Source organism: Perna viridis, chromosome 1 (genome assembly GCF_037379345.1).
Source record: "Perna viridis isolate PV_CMFRI_1.1 ecotype Kerala chromosome 1, ASM3737934v1, whole genome shotgun sequence".
Taxonomy (NCBI): Eukaryota; Metazoa; Mollusca; class Bivalvia; order Mytilida; family Mytilidae; genus Perna; species Perna viridis.
The window spans coordinates 23162982-23188100 of NC_142445.1; the positions used below are offsets into that span (position 1 = coordinate 23162982).

At 31.8% G+C, this 25119-nt stretch overlaps 1 protein-coding gene across 20 annotated transcripts in view; it reads right to left on the reverse strand.

Annotated features, from left to right (window-relative positions):
• LOC148627840 (plasma membrane calcium-transporting ATPase 2-like) overlaps nucleotides 1-25119 on the reverse strand; it is a 107970-nt gene that overhangs the window by 42978 nt on the left and 39873 nt on the right. For 18 of the 20 annotated variants that reach the window (XR_015921643.1, XR_015921640.1, XR_015921641.1 and 15 more), the window contains 3 exons: nucleotides 16303-16515; nucleotides 13413-13604; nucleotides 8040-8270 (listed from right to left, as the gene is read on the reverse strand). Coding sequence is in view for 17 of the 20 variants with exons in the window: in XM_088580061.1 (XP_088436187.1) it covers nucleotides 8040-8270; nucleotides 13413-13604; nucleotides 16303-16486 (607 nt within the window). In the remaining 3 variants the exon portion in view is untranslated. Of the gene's footprint in view, nucleotides 1-8039; nucleotides 8271-13412; nucleotides 13605-16302; nucleotides 16516-19671; nucleotides 19694-19733; nucleotides 19871-25119 lie in introns of those variants that run through there. The other 2 variants (XM_088580043.1, XM_088580051.1) reach the window with 2 other exon arrangements.

Sequence of the window (25119 nt, forward strand, 5' to 3'; positions counted from 1 at the left end):
AGGTAGACCTAGTGTAAGGGACACAACTCTTCAAAATCATTGCAACGTTTGTATTCAGCATTTTACATCGAAATTGAATATGATACAAACTTATCACTGACTTCATAAGTTATGTCCCTTACCCTTGGTCTACCTCATTAAATTTCAGTTCACGAAAACAGAAAAAATGGCAGGAACTTTATGATGGTATTATAAATGTATGAGATGTGTAGGTTTACTAATAAAAAAAAAAAGCACATATTGTATCGGGAAGTAATTCAAGTAAGGGTCATGAAAGTGGAATTTTCTCACTTGATTTTCACTGATTTCAGTTATCCAAGTAAGTTGTCTATTAAACTGAAAAAAAGGCAACAACCTACTAAGCACATGATGAACGCCATATAGTTTGAATTTCAAATTGTAGAAATTGTATTGATGATATACAGAAATGAATTCAGTAAGTGCTAGAATTCAACTTTTTCATGCAATAGATATACTGCATGCATTAAATAATCTTGCAGCAATTAAAACAGTTTGTTTTGAAGGACAGATTGGATTGATCATTACCTAATGAAATGTCTGGACAATTACAAGATTTTAATTTTCTATCATTCCATAGGTATTTAAATCTGTTTGTAGCTCATCAACTTATGGTCATTTAGTCAAGGGAGTACTAACTCTACTCCTGAAGTTAACTGTTTTACTAGCAATAAAAGCCCCAAAACACTTGAATTTACAAAGACGGCCTAAAGAATTCCTGAAATAATGACTGTGGTGCCTAGATTCCGTTCACAACAATCCACTTAAACGGAGAAATCCTCATGGACATTCATTGTATAAAAAACAATCGATATTCCTAAGATACTAATACATTCCAGAACTCAATACAGCTTACGAGTTCGTATCTAAAAACAATATGTTTCAATTGACTTGGGAAGGTTCTCCACATGAATTCAAGATTGGTAAGAATATTTATGCATATTATACGTCAGAACTTTCTCAAGGGAGATAACTCCATTTTCCATGGTTTTGAGTAAATTACTGGTGATGAGGACAAACAAACTTATCTATAATTCTGACCTACATTCTGACTGGAAACACTTCAATTTATGTTGGAATAATACTCTCATTGAAGGCCTTTAAATCTTTTAAGATTTAAAAAAAAGTAAATAAGAAAAAAGAAAAAAAAAAAACAGAATGAAGTAATCAATATAAATGTGAGAGAAATGATGCTGTCATGAGTAAAAAAATCAAGACAGTAAGGTAACACATTTAATTCTGATATATATATATACACACACCAATATGATAGTATTAAGATGTGAAAACACCCTTATATCTGAATCAATACAAAACAAACATCAGAACTAATCTGTTACAATGAAGAATGATACAATTTTTTTCTATCATTGATCAAGAAAAGATTGAATGGTTTCACAGTATCCAACTTGAGTATGAGATTTTCGAAACTTGATACAAATTCCTTTCAGGACAAACACAGATGAAGTGCCTCATTATCGATTTGTCTTCATTATGAGGGTAATTTGTTCGGAAGGAATCCTAACAGATCTGCTTTGCATTCTTTCTTTTATGATAATCATTGTCTTCAGATATTTATATCAAAGAGGAATCTAAATCAAATACAAGCTCTGGCTTTGCAGCAGTGTTATAGCAAATGTAAGGAACAATTACCATCAATTAATTGCCAACAATCTGCTATCTCCTAGTTTCTGGTTAGACTATTAGCAAATAGTGCACAGTAAGAATTTCCTTCATGAAGAATACATGTACATGTGCAATAAAGACAATGGTTTAATGTTTTAGAGCTTACTGATATTAGGGATGTTTTGTAAGTCCAAACAATGAAATATGTTTTATTTTTTGGTCAGTAAGAACAAATTTGTATTGGTCAATAGGTACATATAAGTAACTTACAAAACTATATCTCTCATTTTTTTCTTCATAGTCAAGTATACTAAAAACTATTTTGAGAGGGGATAGCAAATAGTGGTTTCTCAAAGGAAAAAAAAAATTTAATCTCTATTCAACTCAAGTCTCCTCTGTTTTTTATTTTTTTCCTGTTTGAAATATCTGATGGATATTTATTGGATACAATGATATTTATAGATTAATACTGTCGTAATTTGTCAAAACAAAATATTTTCTTCATTAAATTGATTGTTGTTGTTCACTTAATGTAACTTAGATCTAAAGTTCTCAGAATTCTCAATTAACTTGATACATAATTCAATCATTCTAGCATCTCTAACAAGATATTGTAGCCAGTCGATAAACAAATCCAATTGATTTTTTATCAACTGTTTTTCTTCATTTTGCTTTATAGTTACCTAAGCGGATCAATGCTAAGAAATAAAAAAAAAGATCTTAGGTTTATTGGGAAAAAACGTTAAGATGTTCAAAACACAGTTCTGAAGGAGTCATCGAAACATTCAATGTCAATTTCCTTTAAAACATTCTATATTTTGATATGATTGGTTGATGAGAGTACTGACCTCGGACATAACAGCTTTAAAAGCAAAAAGATCAAAGTTATTACTAAACAATGTGACACATGAAAGAGAAGCCACTTTCTTTAATTTGATGAAAGTTAGACTTGATGGTATCAACTTGCTGGAGGCATTATTTAAGTTCTCATTATCTATAATGAAATCTAATTGTACACTGAAGTTATAAGTTATCCTATAGAACTTCATGCAAAGACATTATGGAAGGATTGTCTGTAAGACTTTGCCAGTTATTGCAATACTGATAGAGTTCAATAGATACTGCATTGGCATATTTAAGTTAGAACTTAACTTGCAGAAAAAAAAAAAACCTTAATCAGCATTTCATTATACATAGAGCATTTAATAGAATACAGGGAATGAGTTGACAAGATCTGCCAACTTCAACAGAACACATGACCATGACATTTACCCCACCACCACAGAATTAACCCCTCGTATTTAATACAAAGTACAATTTATCAGGATGTATGATAGTATGCCAGTTCCATAAACAAAAATATATACTCCAATAAGAAGCCTTTGTAGATGACGTGACCATTCTACGAGAAAGGTGGCATACATTTTTCGCAGACTTTTTGTATCACGCTAGAACTCAACAAATAGGCTTCTAGAACAGGGTTATGTTACTACAAGATTGAAGTCATCACTACAGAAGTTTCATGGTCATCATTGTGAACTTGTGGATCGTTATGGTGTATCCATCTGCACCATGAAAACTGATTTATTCAACAGGTCATAGTTTTCCTTTCCTCATTTGTCTACCCCAGACTTGACTTTTTATGAGCAAGTCGGCAGGTGTTTCTAGAAAAGCAGAAAACGCTTACCCTACTGGTGCACCTGGTCCATGCTCCCAGTTGCTCATTTGCTTTTGTTACTTCGTATGTTTGATTTTAGTTACTTTATGTTCTTTGTTGTGTATGTCTGTTTTCCATGTCTGGTCTTTGTCCCTAGATTGCATTCTTTTGATTACCGCTATAACCTTGGTTTCCTTGATTACTCTTCCATGATGAAAATGAAATTTTTTTTTGGAGAAAACCCAAATTTCATTTACTATAGGAAAAAGATGTTTTAGCAGGAGAAACAATGAAAATATCATGTATTAACAACATCAAATGGTCATTTAATAAATTGAATATGGCTTTATAACACAAATCACTTTGTTTTAACTCCTGATTTATGACACCACTTACGGTTCAACCCATTAATGTCCAGGAATTTGGAAAACTATCATAGCATGGGAGTTTAGTGGAACTGTGAGCTTTCCTTTCACAAGCTGTGACAATCATTAAAGGTGTAAATTAGGAAATTAGTCGCAAAATAATCCAATGTTGTTTGTATTATCACTTCCAAAAGGGCAATCTGGGTTCAACTAAGTTCGAGATATTCATTAGATAGCAATACACTTTAGGAGAATCTGGATTCAACTAGATTTGATATATTCATTAGATTGATTGATTGTTGGGGTTTAAAGCCCGAGCAGCAATATTTCAGCTATATTCAGGCGATAGATATTCATTATACAGCAGTACACTTTAGGAAAATCTGGGTTCAACAAGGCTTGAGATATTCATTAGATAGCAATACACTTTAGGAGAATCTGGGTTCAACTAAATTTGAGAAATTCATTAGATGGAAACACACATTTACACAGATGTCCAACTTGAACCCAATCAGCTAAAAACATTTGCATAAGAGAATACTATAGCAAAATACGCATACACTTGATTCTTATTAGTATTACGAACTAGGTCACTAATAAAATTATCAGTCATAAATTGAATATGACATTTCTATAATCAGTGAGTATGACTTATCAGTTACTAGCTTACTCACCCATGAAATTTTCGGTAGTTAATCAGTTGTTTGATCAAATAACTAAATCTAAATTTTTGTTTTAGAATACAATCAGGAATGAATTAAGCATTTATAACTCTTCACCAAAAAAGAAAAAAAGTACAATTTGTTGAGAATTCTTTTCATGACTTCAATTTTTGTTATATAAGTGGCCAATATTTACAGTGAAATATATGCTATATAAAGATTTCTATCTAAATGCATTTTGGCAAGAAATGACACCAAAACAACCAACACAGCAAACATTAAATTGGCCGAAACATTGAGCAAAACCTGATTCATACAATAAATACAACAGTCATAATGGCAATCAACAAAGTCTTGACCCAACCAGTTCAAAAAAAAAGACAGAAAGAAAACCAACTTTTGACTCATTCTAAAGCCTGCAGTGTGAAATTACATCAGACAAAATAACATTTTCACATCAATTGCGATAGATATTAGCCTTTATAAATGTACTGATCAGGTCCAAGACAAATAGGGCGCTGTCTAACATATCACAATAAAACCAATGAGAAAATGATAGAATCTGACTTTTAATGATTCCAGTCAACGATGCAAAGCCTAATAAATTCCTTTAATATCAAAGATTTATTATTTTAGCTGTTTTGCCATGACATAATTTTTTCCCATTACACAGGAATGGGTTATCTGATAATTTGGCAGCACTGACTTGACATAATGTCACCATCAATTTGTCCCTTGACAGTTCAGAGAAAAAAAGTACTAGATTCATTCTAGGATTTACAGCCAGTATTATAGTGAAATTTGGGGAATAGAGTTAGTTTACACCTAACGAAATCTCTAAAGACAATTAATAACGAGATTTAAATTATTATTTCATAAGTGTTTTAATCTAAATCTGATAGAAAGATTAAATCTTTTTGTCGCTTGTCCAACTAACTACCTAAGGAAAGTCATTCAATCATGGGAAGACCTGTTCTATTCCCTGGGGTTAACTACATTACTCTATGTAACATCAACCAATGCTTTGAACTGAAACTTATACTTATTGGCAAAGAGTGCAGACAGTAATAGCACATACCATAAATAATTTTGAAGAGAAAACTATAAATTATTGACCTTTCAAAACTTGTAACATTCAGTACAACCATCTAACTCTTGTTAATAAAAGGCCTGTAAAAAGATGCATTGAAATAACAGAAAGATGATACAAATGGCAAAGTCATATCTTCAAAATGGACCAGCAGTGACTACCAGAAGTAACTTCAAGATGTACCATAATGGCAGAAGACAAACCCTGGCATGCAACATAAATCATAGAGAATGACCATAATGGCAGAACTGAAAGACAGTGGGCTATAATGGGGAAAGCAAAGATATTGCCAAAAGACAGACAAGGGAGAAGAGAAAAAGATTAAAGCCTTATATCATACTAAGGGTGAAGAGAACTAAGTAAATGAGTTCAATCATGCAGCTTATTGCTACCTCTACAAGAAGACCAGATTATGTCCTCTTCTTGATAATATTACTCATGAGGTAGATATCATCCGATACTGTATGACCATTGCTTATTTCTTAGTACCATGCATAAATGTTGGAAATATTCTATTAATGGTGAGTAAGAAATAAAGCAGAAGCAATCAATAAAAAGAAAATTCAATAATCTTACAAAATTGCTCCCTTCCAACAACAAATAACATTCTCCCTCGTTGCTGATGGGTCTTCAAATTCAATAAAAACATTTCTAAAGGTCAAATCATCACATTTGTTTGAACAATATGCTAACTGCATGAAAGCTTCAGAACTTCTAAGAAACTTGGCATTTTCATTAATGCTTTTTTCAATGGACAATCATACTTGACATCCTACTGCAGGAAATTGGAATATTAGCCTGTTCTAAATTGTCAAGATTTCTTACTGAGCTGTGAATATCAGTAGTAACTTCAAAGTGTTGGCCAAGATGCTAGTGAACTACTTTGACTGTTATGACATTTCAAAAAGAAGACATAACTTCATTTCTTTTCCTCACTGTAAATGACTTGTCAACAATGCATCTTGATGACTCATTCATATTGCCTGAATAAAGTCAACACAGTAATATTGAATAAAAGCACTAAGCATAACTGCATATTCATGTAGTGATAAACAAAAAATATGACTATTACAAAAGTTTCTCTAATTCACTTAACCAAACAGTGCCCCACCAAGTGCATAATAAACAGAGAGAAAGACAAAAACAAACCATATAATGTTCATTGCAATATCAGAATTTAACAAGTACATCTATGTGTGCAAGCAAATGTAAGTCGCCAAAACCATTTTTCCTACTGTAACCTCATATCTGTCATATAAGTGTTGTTAAGTGCAGTAAAAACATTTGATCCAACAAATAAAAACTGTTTTTAAGAGGGAGGGTTACAACTTTGAATGGCGGCTATTTTGATTTGGCAGCCATCTTGAATGACTTCGTTTGGGCTACTTCAACCACACAAGGGAAGCTATGACCAATATTTTGCAAACTAGGCTGTATGGAATTATTTCATGTTGAGGGACATTTCTGTTAGAAACCTAGCTGATATAAAAGTAAATTGACAGATGATGACATTTTGATCATGGGAAGTATACGTCAAACTTGATTATATTGCCAACTCTACTCATTTATTTAATTTTCCATCCTATGAATCCCATGATTCCCGTACAATTCTCCAATGTACATTAATCTTGTGATCTAATTTTATTAAAAATTATTGCGTTCCTGCATTTCTGTCTGAGCTAGAACATGTCTTAATCCAGTGGATTTAGACAGCGTCAATATTACTATTAATAACAGTTTGATTGATGAAAGTGACTGCCTATTTCAATGATTACTGCTATAATTATCGCTCCAGTCTTTCGCTACTTACTTGAAATGCAAAAGTTTTGTAGTTAGGGACTATAAAAAACTTTTATTCATTTTGTCAAGTTCTAGAAGCAATCAATTAAAATCATCAAGCCATATTGAAAGGTTATTTGATTGCAGAGTCCTAGATTTCATTGATTAAGGTTGATCGAGCTCAGAGACCTGAAACTCATTGATTCATTTGATCAGGCAAACATGCAGCTTCAACAAATCAACATCAGAAACTTCTGATGTTTTGAAGACTTGACACTCTATTACATTCATTCAACATCATCTGGAAGTACCTCATTGAATTCTAGCTGTTTTGTTGAGATTATTTAACAATGAATGTACACATACAATGATCAAAGAATTAAGTCATATTTCAAATTGATGGAAACTCACTGTATGGAATTAATTCATTTAACACTGTTATGACGGAAACTGCTTTCTTCATCCACAATCTTTCAGAATTCAAAAGTACATTTCTCTCATTGTAAAGTGGTATTCCTTAGAACAGTTAACACCACATGCATACAACGGTACTTAGATTCATATATCTATCTTTAAATTTTAGGGTTTTTTTTCCCCTTTTTTGGTAGTTTCCCGAAGTATGACTCAAGCCGAATATGAGTTATCTATCTACTAGGCCATGTACAGTAAAATTGCCATGGAATAGAGAAATGTCGCAGAAAAAATTTTTTGGTCCATACATCCTTCTTTGCAGCTTAACATTTTAGACTTTGATATCTTAAGTGTGGTTATCCCTATTTCATTTTCAGGTTTGTATCATGTAGCAGGCTGAATGCCTCTTACTAATGACCACAATAACTTACCATATTTAACTTGGCATATATCTCCCACAACTAAATCTCCAACAGGAATATGAATATCCTTTCCTCCTCGAATCACAGAAAACTGATGTTCATGTTCAATCTTACTTTGAAGTCCACGGAATTGCTGTTCCTTTCTATAGTCATTGAATGCTGTTACTAATACTACAACTATAACGGCTCCTAAAATAGCTACGCCCTCTATCCACCCGGCTTCTTGTTCTGAATCATCCCCTGAAATAACAAGCAACAGTTTTGAGAATCCTCGACATTGTTATGACAGCCATATGTTACTTCATGGAGGTCATGTTTAATGGAATTCACAAAGCTGAAGCTACAGCTGTATACAGAAAGAATGAATTAACACCATAAATATTTTGCATTTTTTTCTTAGCAGTTAGTATTTTTTTTCACTACTTGACAAGTCAAGGGTACATAGTCATCCTCTTTGTTGTCTGTCTGTCTGTATGTATGTATGTGCATTGGTCTGTCTTAATAAAAAGACTAACTGTCTTTAGTTTATTTTGGAGACAACAATTGTACAGAAACAATCATGCAACCCTATAAAACCAATAAAGAGATTTTCAGCCGTGAGTATCTTTCTCTAATTGCTTTCTCCTCCACAAGGTTGAGTACTTGTGAATTGAACTCAAACCATATTGAAATTCTGATCAACAAGCTTTATCGTATAACAAAGTCAAAATCCTGTGACATAATTTTTTTGCAGTACCAATCCATAAACTCTGCTTAGCATTTGAATAGAAGAATTATAGATTCATTATTTCTTTTCCTCCACTACATGCTATAATCGGATTACTGACAAAATAAGGAGAAAGCAATAAAAACTTAATATTATGTAATGAAGTAAATCAAAAACATTCCAACATCATTAAAAGACTTCATTAAACTTCATTACTATGCATATAATATACTGCTGAATAAACTGTCAACCAAATGATGTAATAAATTGCTAAAAATTTCAGGTTCTACATGATCTAATTATGATGCTCTTTTTGATACATTTTCTTTTACTGATTTATGACCGTAAAATTGTTTAAGTTCAAAAAGTGGAAAAAAAACATGGCTCTTTCTGTTTAACTTGGAGAGAAAAATCACATGAAATCAATGACAAAGCTTTAACTAATAGTGTGACATGAAATTATTTGGCAAACAAGTTGAAAAATCAATTTTCTTAGAAAAGTAAATCTAACAGTCTATAGTAAGAAAGCAGTTTATCCGTTAGACTACCAAATACAATCATTTCTCTTTTTCCCTGGTTTTTCTGATGAAGACTGAACAAATTTCCCAATGATACCTCAGTTTAGTAAAGATATTTTTCATTCAAATACAACCTTCACTAGAAACTAGCATCAAGGAGAATTTATGTCAGCTTCGGAATATGGAAGCAAATTAGATCCTTATTGTACCACAAACCATCATTTCACCACTAATGAAAATGAACGGAACTTTGCCTTCGACAAGATAATGGAATAAAGGAAAGAATAGAAAGGGCTGTTATTAGAACTTGTCTGGTCACATGACTAACTGTAAACCTCTATTTAAGATAGAAATGGCTAAATCAAGTGCCGATTCTACAGAAAAGCAGACAATTCAGCACAGACAGGAAATCAATGACTTTAACTGCTGTGACGTCATACACAAGTCGATGGTTGTGATGCTATTTGCCAGAAAGGTACATTATTCATCATTAAGTAGACTGCACAACATTGTCAATTATTTACCGGTTCTAACAAAAGTTCTGATAAGAAAGCCAATAAATGGATTCCACAGCAGGGAATAAAGAGAAGGGAGTGTAAGTCAAGACATTAGGTCAGACTACAAATACCAAGTGGTCAAAGTCAATGTTTACTTTGCTTGATTGCTTCCTTCATTTCATTAGTAATAAAGCTTCTCAGACACGAATAGTAACAAAAGAACAGTAAATAACTTTAAGATTTGAAGAAGATCAAGATTTTTATCCCTTTTTACAGCTGCAAATGCACATGTTCACACAAAAAAAAAAAAAAAAAAAAAAATCTTCATTTTTTTTTGCCTAATTTTTCTTCTAAATGTATTGAATACTGAAAGTTTAAATGCATACACTTTAGAGGAAAATATCTTGTCAATCACAAAATTCAAAATTAATGCTGATGGGTATTTTCCCATAAAGGGAAGTTCAGATGAACCCTTTCTGTTACTAACAAGGATTCATTGATTAAGTTCATTGAGATGTCTTACAGAGGGTCAGAAGATAAAGGTCATCACACCATCAAAGTAATGGAGAATGAAAGGCTGAACAATCCACGGGAAGCACAGTAATAGGGAGGGCACTGAACCACCATCACTGAACAACCAGTCATACGATACCAGTATTTCAGACCAGAAGAAAAATGGAAATTCTGAGTAACAAAGAGAATCTTCTTCAGTAATGAGTGGTCTAAATTATTACTCCACTCAAAACAGTAAAATTTTGATTTCCAACATGTAAGCTTTAGCAACCATGCTTAAATCTAAATTTAACCAGAGAGTGCAGAAATACAGAATAGAAATTATTATAAACAAGTGAGAATCAGTTTCTCCCATGGAACCTGAAGAAAACTTGGTAAAATGGTGGAGAAATTTCTCATGGAAATTAAATCACTGCCTGGTGGTTAAAAAGTTAAGACATATTCCTACTCACTGGCTAAAAAGATATTGATTAACCTAACAAGCATGAAAGACATCAAAGAAATCTTGTAGGTGCCATTTGGACATTGAACTCACACAAAGTTTAACTCTCATAGATTGGTACCTACACAATAAAAAATGTCATAATATAAAAAGAATGAGCTGCTAATTAAATCTTCTTCCATTGCTGCTTGATTCGCTTAGGAAGCCATATAGTTTCTTATTAGCAATTTAAATTTCAATTGAGGCTTGTCCTATTCATTAGCTCCAGAGAAATTCCTTCGAGACCCAACTGTTCTTTCCTAAAACTGTCTGAATCTATTACCAAACCTGTCAAACACCACCACCTAAATCTGATTGCATCAAGGTGAAAAAAAAAAAAAAATTGCTAATTCAATTTGCCTTAAAAGCCTTCTTGAATAATTACAAAACTTGGTAATATCTGTGATGGGGTAGTTACAATGTATTGATCTAATACCAGCTTACACCACAGCATATTGCTCTACAATGCCATTATTTACAGCACTATCCCTCCTTATCGAGCCGGTTTTAATTGATATCAAGTCTAGTTAATGCAACTTATGCCATGGACCATGCTGTTATTTTAGAAGCTGATTCCAGAACTATTCATTTGTAATATTTGTCCATTGACATTTTCCCTATACAATGCTTTGTATTGATCAACAGTCAGAGATGTGTGAGAACCTTGCTGCTTTCCCAGTATCAAGTAGTATGTCAAGTGGAATAAATTCTATAAACATTGCCCTGATGTACAAGCAATGTGGAAAATTCAATGAGAAGGTTTAGCAAGCAAATTTTCATTAATAGAATGAAGTTCCTTAATTTGCAGAAAATAGGAAAAGAAAGAGGCCATCAAATCAAAGAGACATTCTAGGGCATCATTAAGCATGTTAGCACACTTACATTATAGAGTTCATGTTATACAAGAAAATGGAACACTTTGTATGGAGTTTTAAGGAATGTTAGATATATAGTTATCATAAGAACAAAAAGTAAAAACACAGATGGTTCCAAGATTGGGAAATATGTGGAAAAAATAACTGGAAACCAAAAGAAGACAAAAACCTAGATAAAGCTTTATAACAATAATGAGCAGAAAATCTCCCCATAAAATGAGTACTAACTCCAGAAGGTTGAGCATATCCTACCTATTCCCAGTTACATAGCTGATATATATTTGCACACCATACTGAGTAACAAACATAAAGATGTAGCCTATTTTGAAAACTAATTTCTTTCAGTCCAGATAATGAAATATGCTACAAAGCTTTATTTTTTGACAACCCAAACAATTCCTTATCAAGTCAATTTCATCAGATTGACAACTTTAAGTAGCTAACAACAGCTTAAAAAGAAAGGGTGATTATTTCTTAATACTGTTCACTGTAGGTAGGTAGACATGACAAAACCCATTTAAATCACTGCCTATACTGATGACTTCTAATAAATGGTTGCTTAAAATAAAAGAATAATGTCAATAATTCTTCCAAGTAGATTTTGGTTGAGTGATACATGTATATGTTGAGTCTATGGAGAGTTGTTCCAGAAGTCATAAGCATAACTAGATTGCGTAATAAATTATATGCAATTGTCTGGGCTTCAGATTCAATTCTTCCCCTAAGTGTTAGAATTAATTTGATAAATGTCATAATATTTGTTTGTTTGTGGACCATTGGTGTGATTCATTATTACCAAGCCTTGCCTGTCAAAGCAATTTTCAAGCATCTTCCAAACACAATTTGAAAAAATTTCCCTGAAGTAAAAAGAATTCATTTTTTTTCTCAAGTTATTCCTGTGCAATGAAGGGTGTCAGCTTGTCACAAGTCTCAGAACATATATTTACTGGTAAATGTTTAAGATGTTCGGAGGAAATATTTACATAAATGACATCCCTCTCACTAAATGGATAAAAAGACAGACTGTAGTCAAGCTAGTCTTAAAAAAGAATTTGAACAGTTATAGACTAAAATATAAAAAAATGAATTGATTTTTTTCAATCAAACAAAAAATCAGGTCATGATTTTCCTAGTTAACAACATCAGTGTTTTAAAGGTGTAATATAATTAACATCTAGCCACAAAGCCAATGAAGAACTTTAAATGTCAGAATTACGTCTTACAAGACTTATACTAACCTGAACTACTATCTATAGGATAAAAAGATATGTCTTACAAGACTTACACTAACCTGAACTACTATCTGTAGGATAAAAAGATACGTCTTACAAGACTTACACTAACCTGAACTACTATCTGTAGGATAAAAAGATACGTCTTACAAGACTTACACTTACCTGAACTACTATCTGTAGGATAAAAAGATACGTCTTACAAGACTTACACTTACACTAACCTGAACTACTATCTGTAGGATAAAAAGATACGTCTTACAAGACTTCTACTAAAGTGAACTACTATCTGTAGGATAAAAAGATACGTCTTACAAGACTTCTACTAACCTGAACTACTATCTGTAGGATAAAAAGATACGTCTTACAAGACTTACACTTACACTAACCTGAACTACTATCTGTAGGATAAAAAGATACGTCTTACAAGACTTACACTTACACTAACCTGAACTACTATCTGTAGGATAAAAAGATACGTCTTACAAGACTTACACTTACACTAACCTGAACTACTATCTGTAGGATAAAAAGATACGTCTTACAAGACTTACACTAACCTGAACTACTATCTGTAGGATAAAAAGATAAACCTATTGTAACTATTGCAGCAATTAATAAAATAATTAATGTCACATCTTGAAGTGCCTCCCACACTAATTGTAAAAATGATTTTGGAGGTTTAGGCGGTATAACATTTGAACCAAAACACTTTCTTCTATCTTCTAAGTCGGCTGGTGCTCCTGATAATCCTATAAAAAGAAAAAAATGGAAAATTTTTAGTATAATAACATTGAAATGTGAAGGAACACAAAAATGTTTATAATAGTTAGGTTTAATGTTAAACATCCACAGAAAATCCAATTTAAATGCTTGTAACAAAGTGCCAGTTTTGTGTTGCATTCAGAACATTTTCTGTAGTTTTGATCATTCTACTAAGTATGAGATGCTAGATTATTTTACGTGAGCTGACTTGAGACTCAAAATGAAATTTGTTTACCCATTAAAGAAAAACACAACTTTTTAGACTTCAAGTGATAAAAAAGACATTCAAGGCCATTTTTCAGTCAAGCAGAATTTACCAAGTAGTTATGAACTAAATACAACTTAATAATGTTACATTAACTCTGAATGTAATCCATTGCAATTAGTGATTTCTAAATGAAGTCTCTTCTTCTTACTGACTATGGCTGTAATATTCATTTATTTAAGGTTTTTTATTTACAAGTTTCTCTGTTTGTCATGGTTTTTCATCTACATTACCCTTACAAAAACAATGCAGGAAATGAATGAAAGATGAGAGTAGAAAAGTGAAAACGAAATTTTGCAAAAACTTTTAAACTTTAACATCAGTAAAACAATGTTCTATTTCAATGTTCAGTCTGTTATTCAACTAGCTTCTTGTTTGTATTCTTTGAATCATTTAACTGAATTTAACCACAATCACATTATTTTAAGTAGTACTCCAGCTAAGAATCATGCAAATGTGAAGGCTACATATTTTCATTTTTGATATTTTGTATAAAATGGTATAGTAAGCAGAAATTAACAAGTAACTTTTCATATAATCTCTGTTCATAAAAGATATAAATTACAAAGAATGCAATATAATATTCAAAATCAAGGGAGACAACTCAGTAAATGACACTGGAATACAATAGAAACTACTGAGTTCTCAATGTGAATTATCTCCCAAGAAAAGACTGATTGGAATGAATAATTATAAATTTCATCACAGAGACCCACAAAACAACTTGTAATAACAAAAATGTCTAATCTTTTTAGCCAGTGTATCACTTATTACAGAATTATAGAATTTGCATGATTCTTACAAAGACTTATTTAAGTCTTGTTAGAAATTCAATCAAAGTCCAGAAAAATTATTGTGCTGATGCTAGACAAGCCAATTCTGGAATGGTGGAGGTATAATTTCACCACAAAAGGATGGTTAATAAGGAAATATTTCAAAACCACTTTGAGAACAATTCCGTTGGGAATGCTTACTTTTTTAAGTAACGACATGAAAATCGATTGCAAGGATTACCCTGACGTTAATTGTCTGTGGAAAACAGTATTAATAACTCGTAGAAACTAAACAAAGATGGAGTATCTGCATCAAGAATCTGGTAACTGACATAGAAGCCATAGGAAATGACCTTAAAACAGCTAGTGATGACCAACTCCATAAGGAAAGACAGAGTACAACTGTTATTTGCAGATTTAGTCACATTACATAATAGTAGAAAAGACAATACATCATTCTTACTGTCAAGACAGGAGAGCAGTATAATGAAGCATGGTCAATAAACAAGACAAAACCTAAGAATTCAATAAGCAATAAACATGTTGTACTGGGTCAGAAACAAAGATACCAACAACTCATTTCCTGTTGTAATGGTTTTCAGCACTGTAATAGGATGATCAAAGTGGAGTTTGCATGGTCTTCATGGCTGATCTTTAGCCTTCACTTCATTACAAAGAACTTCCTTTTACGTAATAAAGTGCCTGTATGTGTATTTTTCTAATTCTAAAATTTGGGAAAAGCAATAAGACAAACTAACGAATATATGCCACTACAAATACGCAATAAAGAATATTGAAATTGTAGTTGTCTATTAGATTGCCTTAAGTTTCTTGAAATTTTGTTGTATTAAATCCAATGAGAATATTATCTCAAATGATAATGAAGTCATTTAATGAGTCACATCAGACCATGTAACCATGGAGAACATAACTTCCGCTATATTGCATGTGAAAATAAAGCAATTGTATTCCTTTTTGCAGCTGTACTTTAAATCAACCTCATACAATTTAAAACAAAGGTTTACTGCTCCTTTAAAAATCCATTATAGGTAACAGATCCAGAGTAAGACTTTCACTACAGCAAACCCCGGCACTGATTGTTTTCCAAACCTCGAGAGATCTGGAATCTTTTCTACATTATCCTATCAATTTCAGATTGATATTTCACAAAATTGAATTCTGTCATTACATTCTGCATTAACTGTCAATAGGATTACAATCTAATGCTAAAATTGTCCCATACAACAGGATAACAAATTTCTTTCAAGATGAAATGGTGTCATGAGTACCAGAATTGGAGGGCAACTTAACTGCATGTCCTTCTTGATCTTTTGCCAGCAATGAAATTCATGACTAATTCTATAAGCCAAATCTTCAGGTTTAGAAAACTGAAACCTGAAGTTATTTTGATTCACCGACATGATTCCATATCACATAAACCTTATATTAAAGATGTGAGTATGAAATTGATGTTTTGAAGACAAAAAAGGATATAGTGAAAGAAATTTTAAAAAAAATTATTATCCTTGCTATCTTTTTGTTTAGTTTGAAGCTTTCTCAAGGTTTTGGAAACCAGTTTACTACAGAGGAAATATATATAAGTAAAGTTTCCATGCTTGGTATAAAAATGCTTTCTAATGATCTTACCCTCATTGGGAGAAGTGAATAATAATTTGCAGACTTCTACAACACCACCATATTTATTTTGTATGAGGTCTACAGCTTCTGGCCCTTTTTGTTCGTTTATATTTCGGAGATCTGCTATTGACAGGCCGTAATTGCCATCCCTACAACGGGAGGGACCTAGGCCATCCATGTCGTCCCCCGCCATACTTTTGATTAGCTCTTCAACTTAGTTGTCTGAAAACAGAAAAAATAAAATACATAAATACCAACAGAAACAAAAAATCAAGTTCGGATTATACATATGTATATATATGGCAACTTTCCCTTTGAGTTGTCAAAATACACAGACTTAACAAAAACTTCAATACTGCAAACAAATCAATTTTCGTGGTGTATTAATTTTTGTTATTTTTGTGGTGTACAGAAAAGTGCAAAAAATAGTACCTGCAAAATGGACTTTACAATAGAGAGCATTATTCTGGACATAATAAAATGACTGCCCAAGGGAGAGGGGTGTTGCCTACAATATCACTTCCCAAAGGCAGTTAATTCAGATAATGCCCTCTACATAAGCAACTATTGTGTTCATTACATTGACGAAACTGAAGCAGGCATTACTATTACATTTTGATACACATTAATGAATACCACATGACCATATTTTAGCCAATAAAGATAGCTTATTCTTCTGTGATATGGAATTTTCCTGAGACTGAATGGTCTACCATTATTGCAGACACTGAAGCATAATAAGTAGGTAAAACATTTAACAAGGTGTTACAAATCTTTCTTATACTCCTGACCACTAAGATCACTGCCCTTCTTGTATTAAAAATCCTCCCAAGACCTTGTAAAAGCTGAATACAAAGAAAACATATTGATAATTCCCATTTCTAAACATTCCTACACAAGTCACTAAGATAGCTTACTGCACAATTAAGCATTTGTATGCATTTTCGACAATTAAGTACAAATAAAGGCTAAATATTATGATGATAATGTAATTTAATTGCTGCCAAATCCCCTGTCAAGTGTATCTAATAGCCTATATTGACGTAATAACTGATATAAATCCCGACTAATAAGCTTGGTTTTACAGCTTTGGTCCTGAAGCATTATGACAAGATAGTCTATTAGCCCATCTAACGACCAGGAAACTCCATCAAATATTTCAGCACTCCACCACTTCAAATCACTCCAAATTTTACACCTTTATAGATTGTTTGATGTACTATTTAACATATTAACTGCATTTTTATGCAACATGCCTGTGTGTATGTAATGAAGCCTTTAGTTCCTCAGAACTTACATTTTTGCATAACTGGTTCTTATTACCTGGTATTTGTAAATCTGTATGTCGAATAATTATCTGTTTTAGTAGAATAATGACATTTTGCTAGTAAGGGTTTTCCTAATCTAGAAAAATTTCTGAATTTCAGAGTTCTTTTTTCAAAACGAAAAATATTTTCTTCTTGACAATCACAAATGAGAGGTTTCTAAAATCAACCAATTTGCATGGCCTGCTCATTCACAAACTCACACAAATTTTCATTACTTCAGTCTAATCAAAAGTCCTTTAAAATGAAATATTCTAAATTCAGAAATTACTTCACCATGTATAATATTGCAATATGACCTTCATATTAATCAATTCACCACTTCAAACCATTCCATTTGATGGGATTTATAAGAATCTATCATGGCAAAATGTAAGTTTTGAAAATTGAAAGGTTAAGTTACATAAAAATATACTGACAGGTTGCACAAAATGCAATAAATATGTTCAACAGTACATTTTACATTCTAAAAGGTGTAAAATAATAAAATAATACATTTAAAGTATATCATAATTAATACATATGTGCACTTTCTTGATGTATTTTGAGCAACTATGATGTATTTGCTAAACTAAATTGGTTCTCAGGACTCAAGTATAGAACAAGGATGATTCCAAAAGATTTCCCATAGTTAACTTTTTTAATTCCATCAGAATAGTACAGACTTGGGTCATTACTCCTCGTCCTTTCCATACCATTAGATAGGCCATTACACAGTTCTCCATTCCATCAGATCATATTTACACTCATCAATGCTCATTAACTGACCGTTCATTCAACCAAATTTCCATGTTCACTGAGCACAAAAATTGGATTCTGATCAGAAGCTCTAGACAAAGAGATTTAAGACCTAAACCCTTTGAGTTTGATAATATGTAAAACAGACTTCCAAAGATTCCAGACATTTATTGCACCTTTATAATGTACATTACTATGGCAGTTGCACTTAAGAGAATAACTATCTTTGGGAATGTTTAAAAAAACATATCACTGACGATGAATAAGGCTGGAAGTTTTACAGCCATTACAATAATCAGCTTCAAAAACACACATCATTTTTCATAAATTCAGCACAATAAAAGTATTCTATAGGTCCATTAATAAAATTTAAAACATAAACTTGGATCATTAGGTAATCAGGGAGAAAAGTTGCATTGCAAAGGTCAGCATAGCCTCTGATAAAGTTCACATTGTGGAAAATTCTAAATCGTATAAGACATGAAGAAGATTACAAAAACTAGAGCAGTATGAGTTTATAATGATCAATGATTATTGACAGAGGTTGTAAAAACAATATTCTGATATATGTGCTGGGTGCCTACTGTGTTTATTTATATAAAATTATACATCATAGTATTGTGTTCAGATACAATGGGTTTAATCTAGCAAAATCGATTGCTCCCAGGCCATTTCTGTTTCATCCAATAATAGTATTACTATACAAAGTATATAACTAGATTTACCATCAGTCTAGCAGAGAGGAAATAAGGCAGTAAGGCTTCAATCATTTCAGATCAGTTTTTGGCAAACTAGCTGTTGATTATTTCTATATGAAAGGCCTTTTATGCATGGACCGACTAGGTCTTCATACTTTCAACTTTATACTGTTGTAATTATCAGTCTAAGCTTTCATCAGGTCAATAATTAGTATTCCTAATTACCTCATTTTTGCAACTAACACAACTATAAAGCTCATACACAAAGACAAATGTATGACTAGTAATCAAGTTCCCATATTACATGCCTCAAATATTTCGATCTGTAATATCAATAATATGTCAAGGGCAATAACTCTTCACATGCAAAATATGCAACAGCACTTTATACTCAGCTTAAAATTTTAATACTCAAAAACATAGTTTACTGTAGGCAAGTAGACCAGACAAAGTCATTTTATGATATCCCAACAATGGAGTAGCATTGTATGTTTATAATGTTACTTCCACCAAAAATTGACTTCTGGTACTCTTTTCCAACGAGAAACAGAATACAAAAAGAAAGAAAGATTATTATGAGGAACCACTTAATAAAAATAGAAAACAAACAACATTACCTGTATTTACATTTAAACATAACTTAACAAAATAATACTCCTTTAAGTTTCTCTTTATATACCTTGATAGGAAATTCCTTTTTGACTTTCTATATCCCTCATGCTAAAAATAACACAAAAGCAACAACAAGAATCTACGTGAATGACCGAACACTAATATGAACTAGTTTTTAAACTACTCCATTGACTAACCCTTTAAAAGTGTGCTAATGTGTATATTTGTAAAATTGAAGGCAATTGGTCAATAATTATGCTAGATTGTCTAGGTCAGTCCATCAACTTACCTGAATGACCAACTGATACACACCTGGAGAATCTGTGTATCTATAATTTACTATGGAAATACCTTCTCTACTATAAAATAATTAAAAAATCACTTCAAAAGGATATAGGACCTAAACTATTCAATGGTTTTGATAACACATAGCTCAATATCCTGCTAAAATGTCTCAGTTGTTATTTTCTGCATACAGTCAAATACTTTTAAAAGGGTTGAAAACAGTAGACAATGGCATTTTTCAGTGTAAAGTCAATCATTTCAACTCTTCTCAAATTTCTTATACATAGTGTAAGACATTTTAATCATATATATATTGTGACTACAGGTATTGACTGTTATTGACAGGTAAACAACCATGGTAGCAGAGAAATCCAATGCAATATATATATACTTGACATCAACTAAATTTTTCTTGTTATTTTTTTTTGGGGGGGGTTTAGCTATGAAACTTTTACAGAAGCACATTTTTTTTTCAAATCTGAAAAAAACCATAGAACTGAAAGTAGACTAACGAAGAAGCTCCCCACTACCACTTGAGAGCCTTTAGTAGGATTATTTACCATAACAAACAATCAACAATACATTTCTTTCTTAACTGATATACATGAGAGTTTCATCACATCTATTTAAAGATTCTGGAAGAGATGTAATCACTAGACACTTGGAAGGACAGACAGATAGACAGATCATAACTGTAATTCTTCTATACTTACCATCCAATACTTTGTGAGGTACACAAGAATGGGACAATATTTTGTCAAAACATACTATCAAAAATACTGAAAATTCTGACATTGATTTTGATATTGTGAAAATGCAACTAGCTTGTAATCAAAATACCAAGACCCTCGATGTAAGGTTCTTACCAATTAAAAAAAGGCCAAGAATAATATTTTCACAAACAATGTGTAATATTAGCATGACTTTGCAGTAGTCAAGTAGAAAGGCTGATACAGCTTTCAACAGAATTAGCAAGGTATGCTGCAAACAGGTATGTGATGTAATAGACTGAAAATGTAGGTTGCAGTAAAAACACAAATGATGACAAATGAATATGTAGGAGGTGGTAAAAACTCACGAATGATGAGCATACAATGAGTTTACCAGCAAAACAATACAGATATTACTGATTTTGTATGTAGATATAGGATATTTCATACAATGTTCATTGTTTATGGTATTGCAGAAATATCAGCGGAATGATGGTATAAAATACATGCTCTACACAAAAATGTTTTCTTTAGCATGTAATTGACTACTGTGAAAGTAATATTGTTTGTGGGGTATCAATTTTCGTGGTTTTCGTGGGAAGGCCAATCCACGAAATTTGGTTCCTATTGAAAAGGAGATTTCCATTGATGTGTATACTGAAAACCTCAAAACAACAAATTCAAGAATCCATGAACTTGTGTTTCTTCCCTAATTCACGAAAATTAGATTCCACAAATTAAAGTACTTTCACAGTAATTGTGGTATAATATCTGTTGACAATATCTTTGTCTAGGCATTCACACTAAAATTAGGATGTCAATATTTTAGCTTGTTCACTTTTCATCAAGTTTTTTCAAAGCCTTATCTCTGAAACTTGATAGAACTCAATGTCTTCAAGGAGGTTTATATAAGTACAGCTAGCATTGATGAACAGAAACTAGCAAAGTCCTAGGAATTATATCAAATGCTTAAACTTAGCAAAGAAAAAAATAATGAAATAGATTCCAATCTCCTAAAATTCAAATGTGACAGACATTAAACAACTTCCTACCAAGATGAAATAGCATTGTATAACTTCTATTAATGAAAGGAAAAATGTAACATAATAAAAAAGGTACTAATACTGTAACACATTACATGACTTCCTACATATAAGAAGTACTGCTGTATGACATAACCTTCAATGACTATTTCTCTAAGTTAACTTTAATCTATGATATTTGTCTATAGTAGGGATTAATTCATATAAGTCTGACCTAGGTCACATAACATATAATTTCACACACTCTGTTATTAGATAAATTAAAAGGACTAGGAAGTTTGATAAAACTTTATCCAAAATTTGATATTTTTTTCTTCCTTCAATATACAGGGCCATTTAAAATCATTATTATCATTAAACATTATGAAGGTGTCAAACAAAGTAGTACCCTTGCATGGAGTCAGAGGATATTCAGTCTCACTAGTTCTGACATATGAAAAAAAAAAAACCAAAAATCAATATTATTATCACATGTACCACATCCTTTCATTAGTCAAGTCATTTTGACAAGGGCGGTAGTATGGAGTTGCCAAGCCAGAAATAAGACCAAATTGTATGTTGCTTAAAAAGTGACATGTAGCAAGTTAAGAAGAGATAAAGTTTTCTCTGAAGTGTAATCTGAGTCAAGCAATGTAAATCAAAAACAAATTATTAAGTAGCACTCGAGCTAAGAATCATGCAAAATGTGATTTATGGTTGGAAAGCCTACATATTTTTTTTTTGGATATTTTAAAAAGTTATAGTAAACAGAAATTGACATGTGGCTTTTCATATAAACCTTATTCTTGGGAGATAAAAATTACATAGAATGTACTGTAGAATTCAAAATTAAGGAAGGTAACTCTGTAAATGACACTATAATTCAATAGAAACTATTGGGTTTTCCATGTGGATTATCTCCTATCAGCAAAAAGATTGGAATGATTGATTATACATTTCATCATATAGACCTTTAAAGCAACATAATAACAAAATTTTTTTAAAAAAATGTAGCCTTTTTGGAGTGTATCACATATTATAGAATTTGCATAATTCTTACAAAGACTGATACTCAAATCATTTCCCTACAAGCTTTTTTTTGCATTTTAATAACTCAAAGGAATGACTATTTTGATTATAAAAACAATTAAACTATTAAGAGAAGTATCAATTACAAAATCCCCATTCACTAAGATAAAGCATAAACATATTTATAGAACAAACATAAGAATGAATAAAGTTATTTACCTGAAGGGGAAGGTCAAATTTCACCATGAAAACAAAAAAGCACCTGCTACATAAAACATTTAATATGCTTATGGCTTCTGAAAACATGTAAATTAATATGTCTATAAATTAATTACTTTTCTTACTTAGTAATCTATCAACCTGTCAATTTATTTTAAAAAAAACAAGGAGATCTGCAGGCATTTTGTTCTTGTTTGAATTTTCTAATAACTCATGAATTGTGACAAAACAGACATCTAATCACACTATGGTTTATTTCTCCTACACTAATCAACATGCATTTCATTAGCATGCAGTAAATTACATGAACAAAACTTCCTTAGAATGTAAAATGAATGAATTTAATGGGGGGGATGCCAAAAACAAATCTGATTTTGTCAACATAGTAGAAAATAACTTAGTGTTTAAAGTCATGAAGTCAGAAGACTACTTCTACTCAAGTCCAAAAAAAAAAGAGCAATCAATAAAAAGCAACACAAAACAAAAACCACGAACAAAAAACAAATAAACATAAAAGACACATTTTAATGTACAGACACAAATTAAGTGTAATAACAGAAATGTTCTTTAAGAAAAAAAATCATTTATTATCAATTAAACAATTAGTTCAGAATGGTGGGTCAAACAGAAAGTTTCAAGAGGCATGAGTGGTGAAATAGGAACAACTCCACAACAGTACCGTATAAATCTTATTAACAGCATTTGGAGACTTGATAAATGCTGTAGCTAAGCATTAAACTTCATATGAATCTGGATAAACAACTTCAGGCAATATAACCTTCTTATGGGTGGAGGTAGAAAAATTCAGTAATAAGGTAGATATCATCATGGCCTTCAGCTGATTATTTACATGTTCACTACATATGTATATATAATAGTATTAGCTAGAAAAAAATCATATTTTAATCTTACTACAAGAAAACAATGTCCTCTGCTGAACTTTAGTCAGTGCTTATAAAACAAATAGACTCCATGTAGATAAAAGATCAATGATGAATATAGAAAGGCTTTCCAAATGGCTGAATTATTATTTCAGAGAGGTCATGAACTTTGTTGCTCAAAATATGAAAATTACTTAAATAAATGCATGCATTGAAGTCTAGAATCTCTGGCAAAATGTACCAAAACTCAACATATTTGACACAAAGCATGAATAGAACAGTTGTCGTTCTATTTCAACTAAGATTAAAATACTTTGGGATTGTACAGACTGAAAAATCTTCAACAATTGTAGCATGAACTACCAAAAAGACAAGGTCAAAATCTGTAAATCTCCCACACCTCACTAAAAAGATTATAATGACATGCAAAAAAATGAGTGACAAATCTGTTCAGTCTTACAACACCAATGGTATCCAGTAAATATATGTCACATTTGGACACTTCAGACAACAAAAAACAATACAACAGACAATTAAAATGTCTGGCCAGGTATCTTTAGAAGCTCTTTGGTGATAAAACATGTCAGAAATGACCCCTAAGCCTGAGGACAAACTTTTAACATACAACCAATTCATGAATGAAACTGCAACATAGGCAAAAGTTTGAAACAAGTTGTCACTGATAAAATTGATCAGTTAACCAATCAGGTTGATAGTTTCTTTTTTAAAATAGCCAAGTGAATGCTATTTATCCCTCACTGTTCCATAGAACTCAAAGCATGGAAATCAAATAACATAAACTTCTATGAAATTTGCCAGTTTAAGAAAAAAATATCTATAAAATTAAATATGTATCTTACAAACTGACCAAAAACCAACCAGGTAATTGACAGATGGACAGACATTTACCATACTGTCAGAGACAATACCAATTTCCTCCATACTCAAAATTAATATCCAACAGTATTCTGGGATTTTTAAGAAATTTCAGGTTTCCAGGAAGAGACTTCAAATGAAGATTGAAAGTCTCTCAATTAAAGTCTGCTTTCTGAATTTAACAAATCCTTTCAGAATTTCAATTTTTCTACTTTAGAAATTTTTTAAATATAATCAACAAGTTTCCCACACCAAAATACACTTGCCCCAAGAGAACGGAAAAAGAAACTCTAGAACACTGTCTAGCATCTCCATATCATAAAAGATAGCTCATTTATTATCAATGACACATTCTATGAGTTGACACAACAAATACATGTACTACTGTTCTGCATGTTGTACAGGAACAATATTTCAAATTAACATTTCCA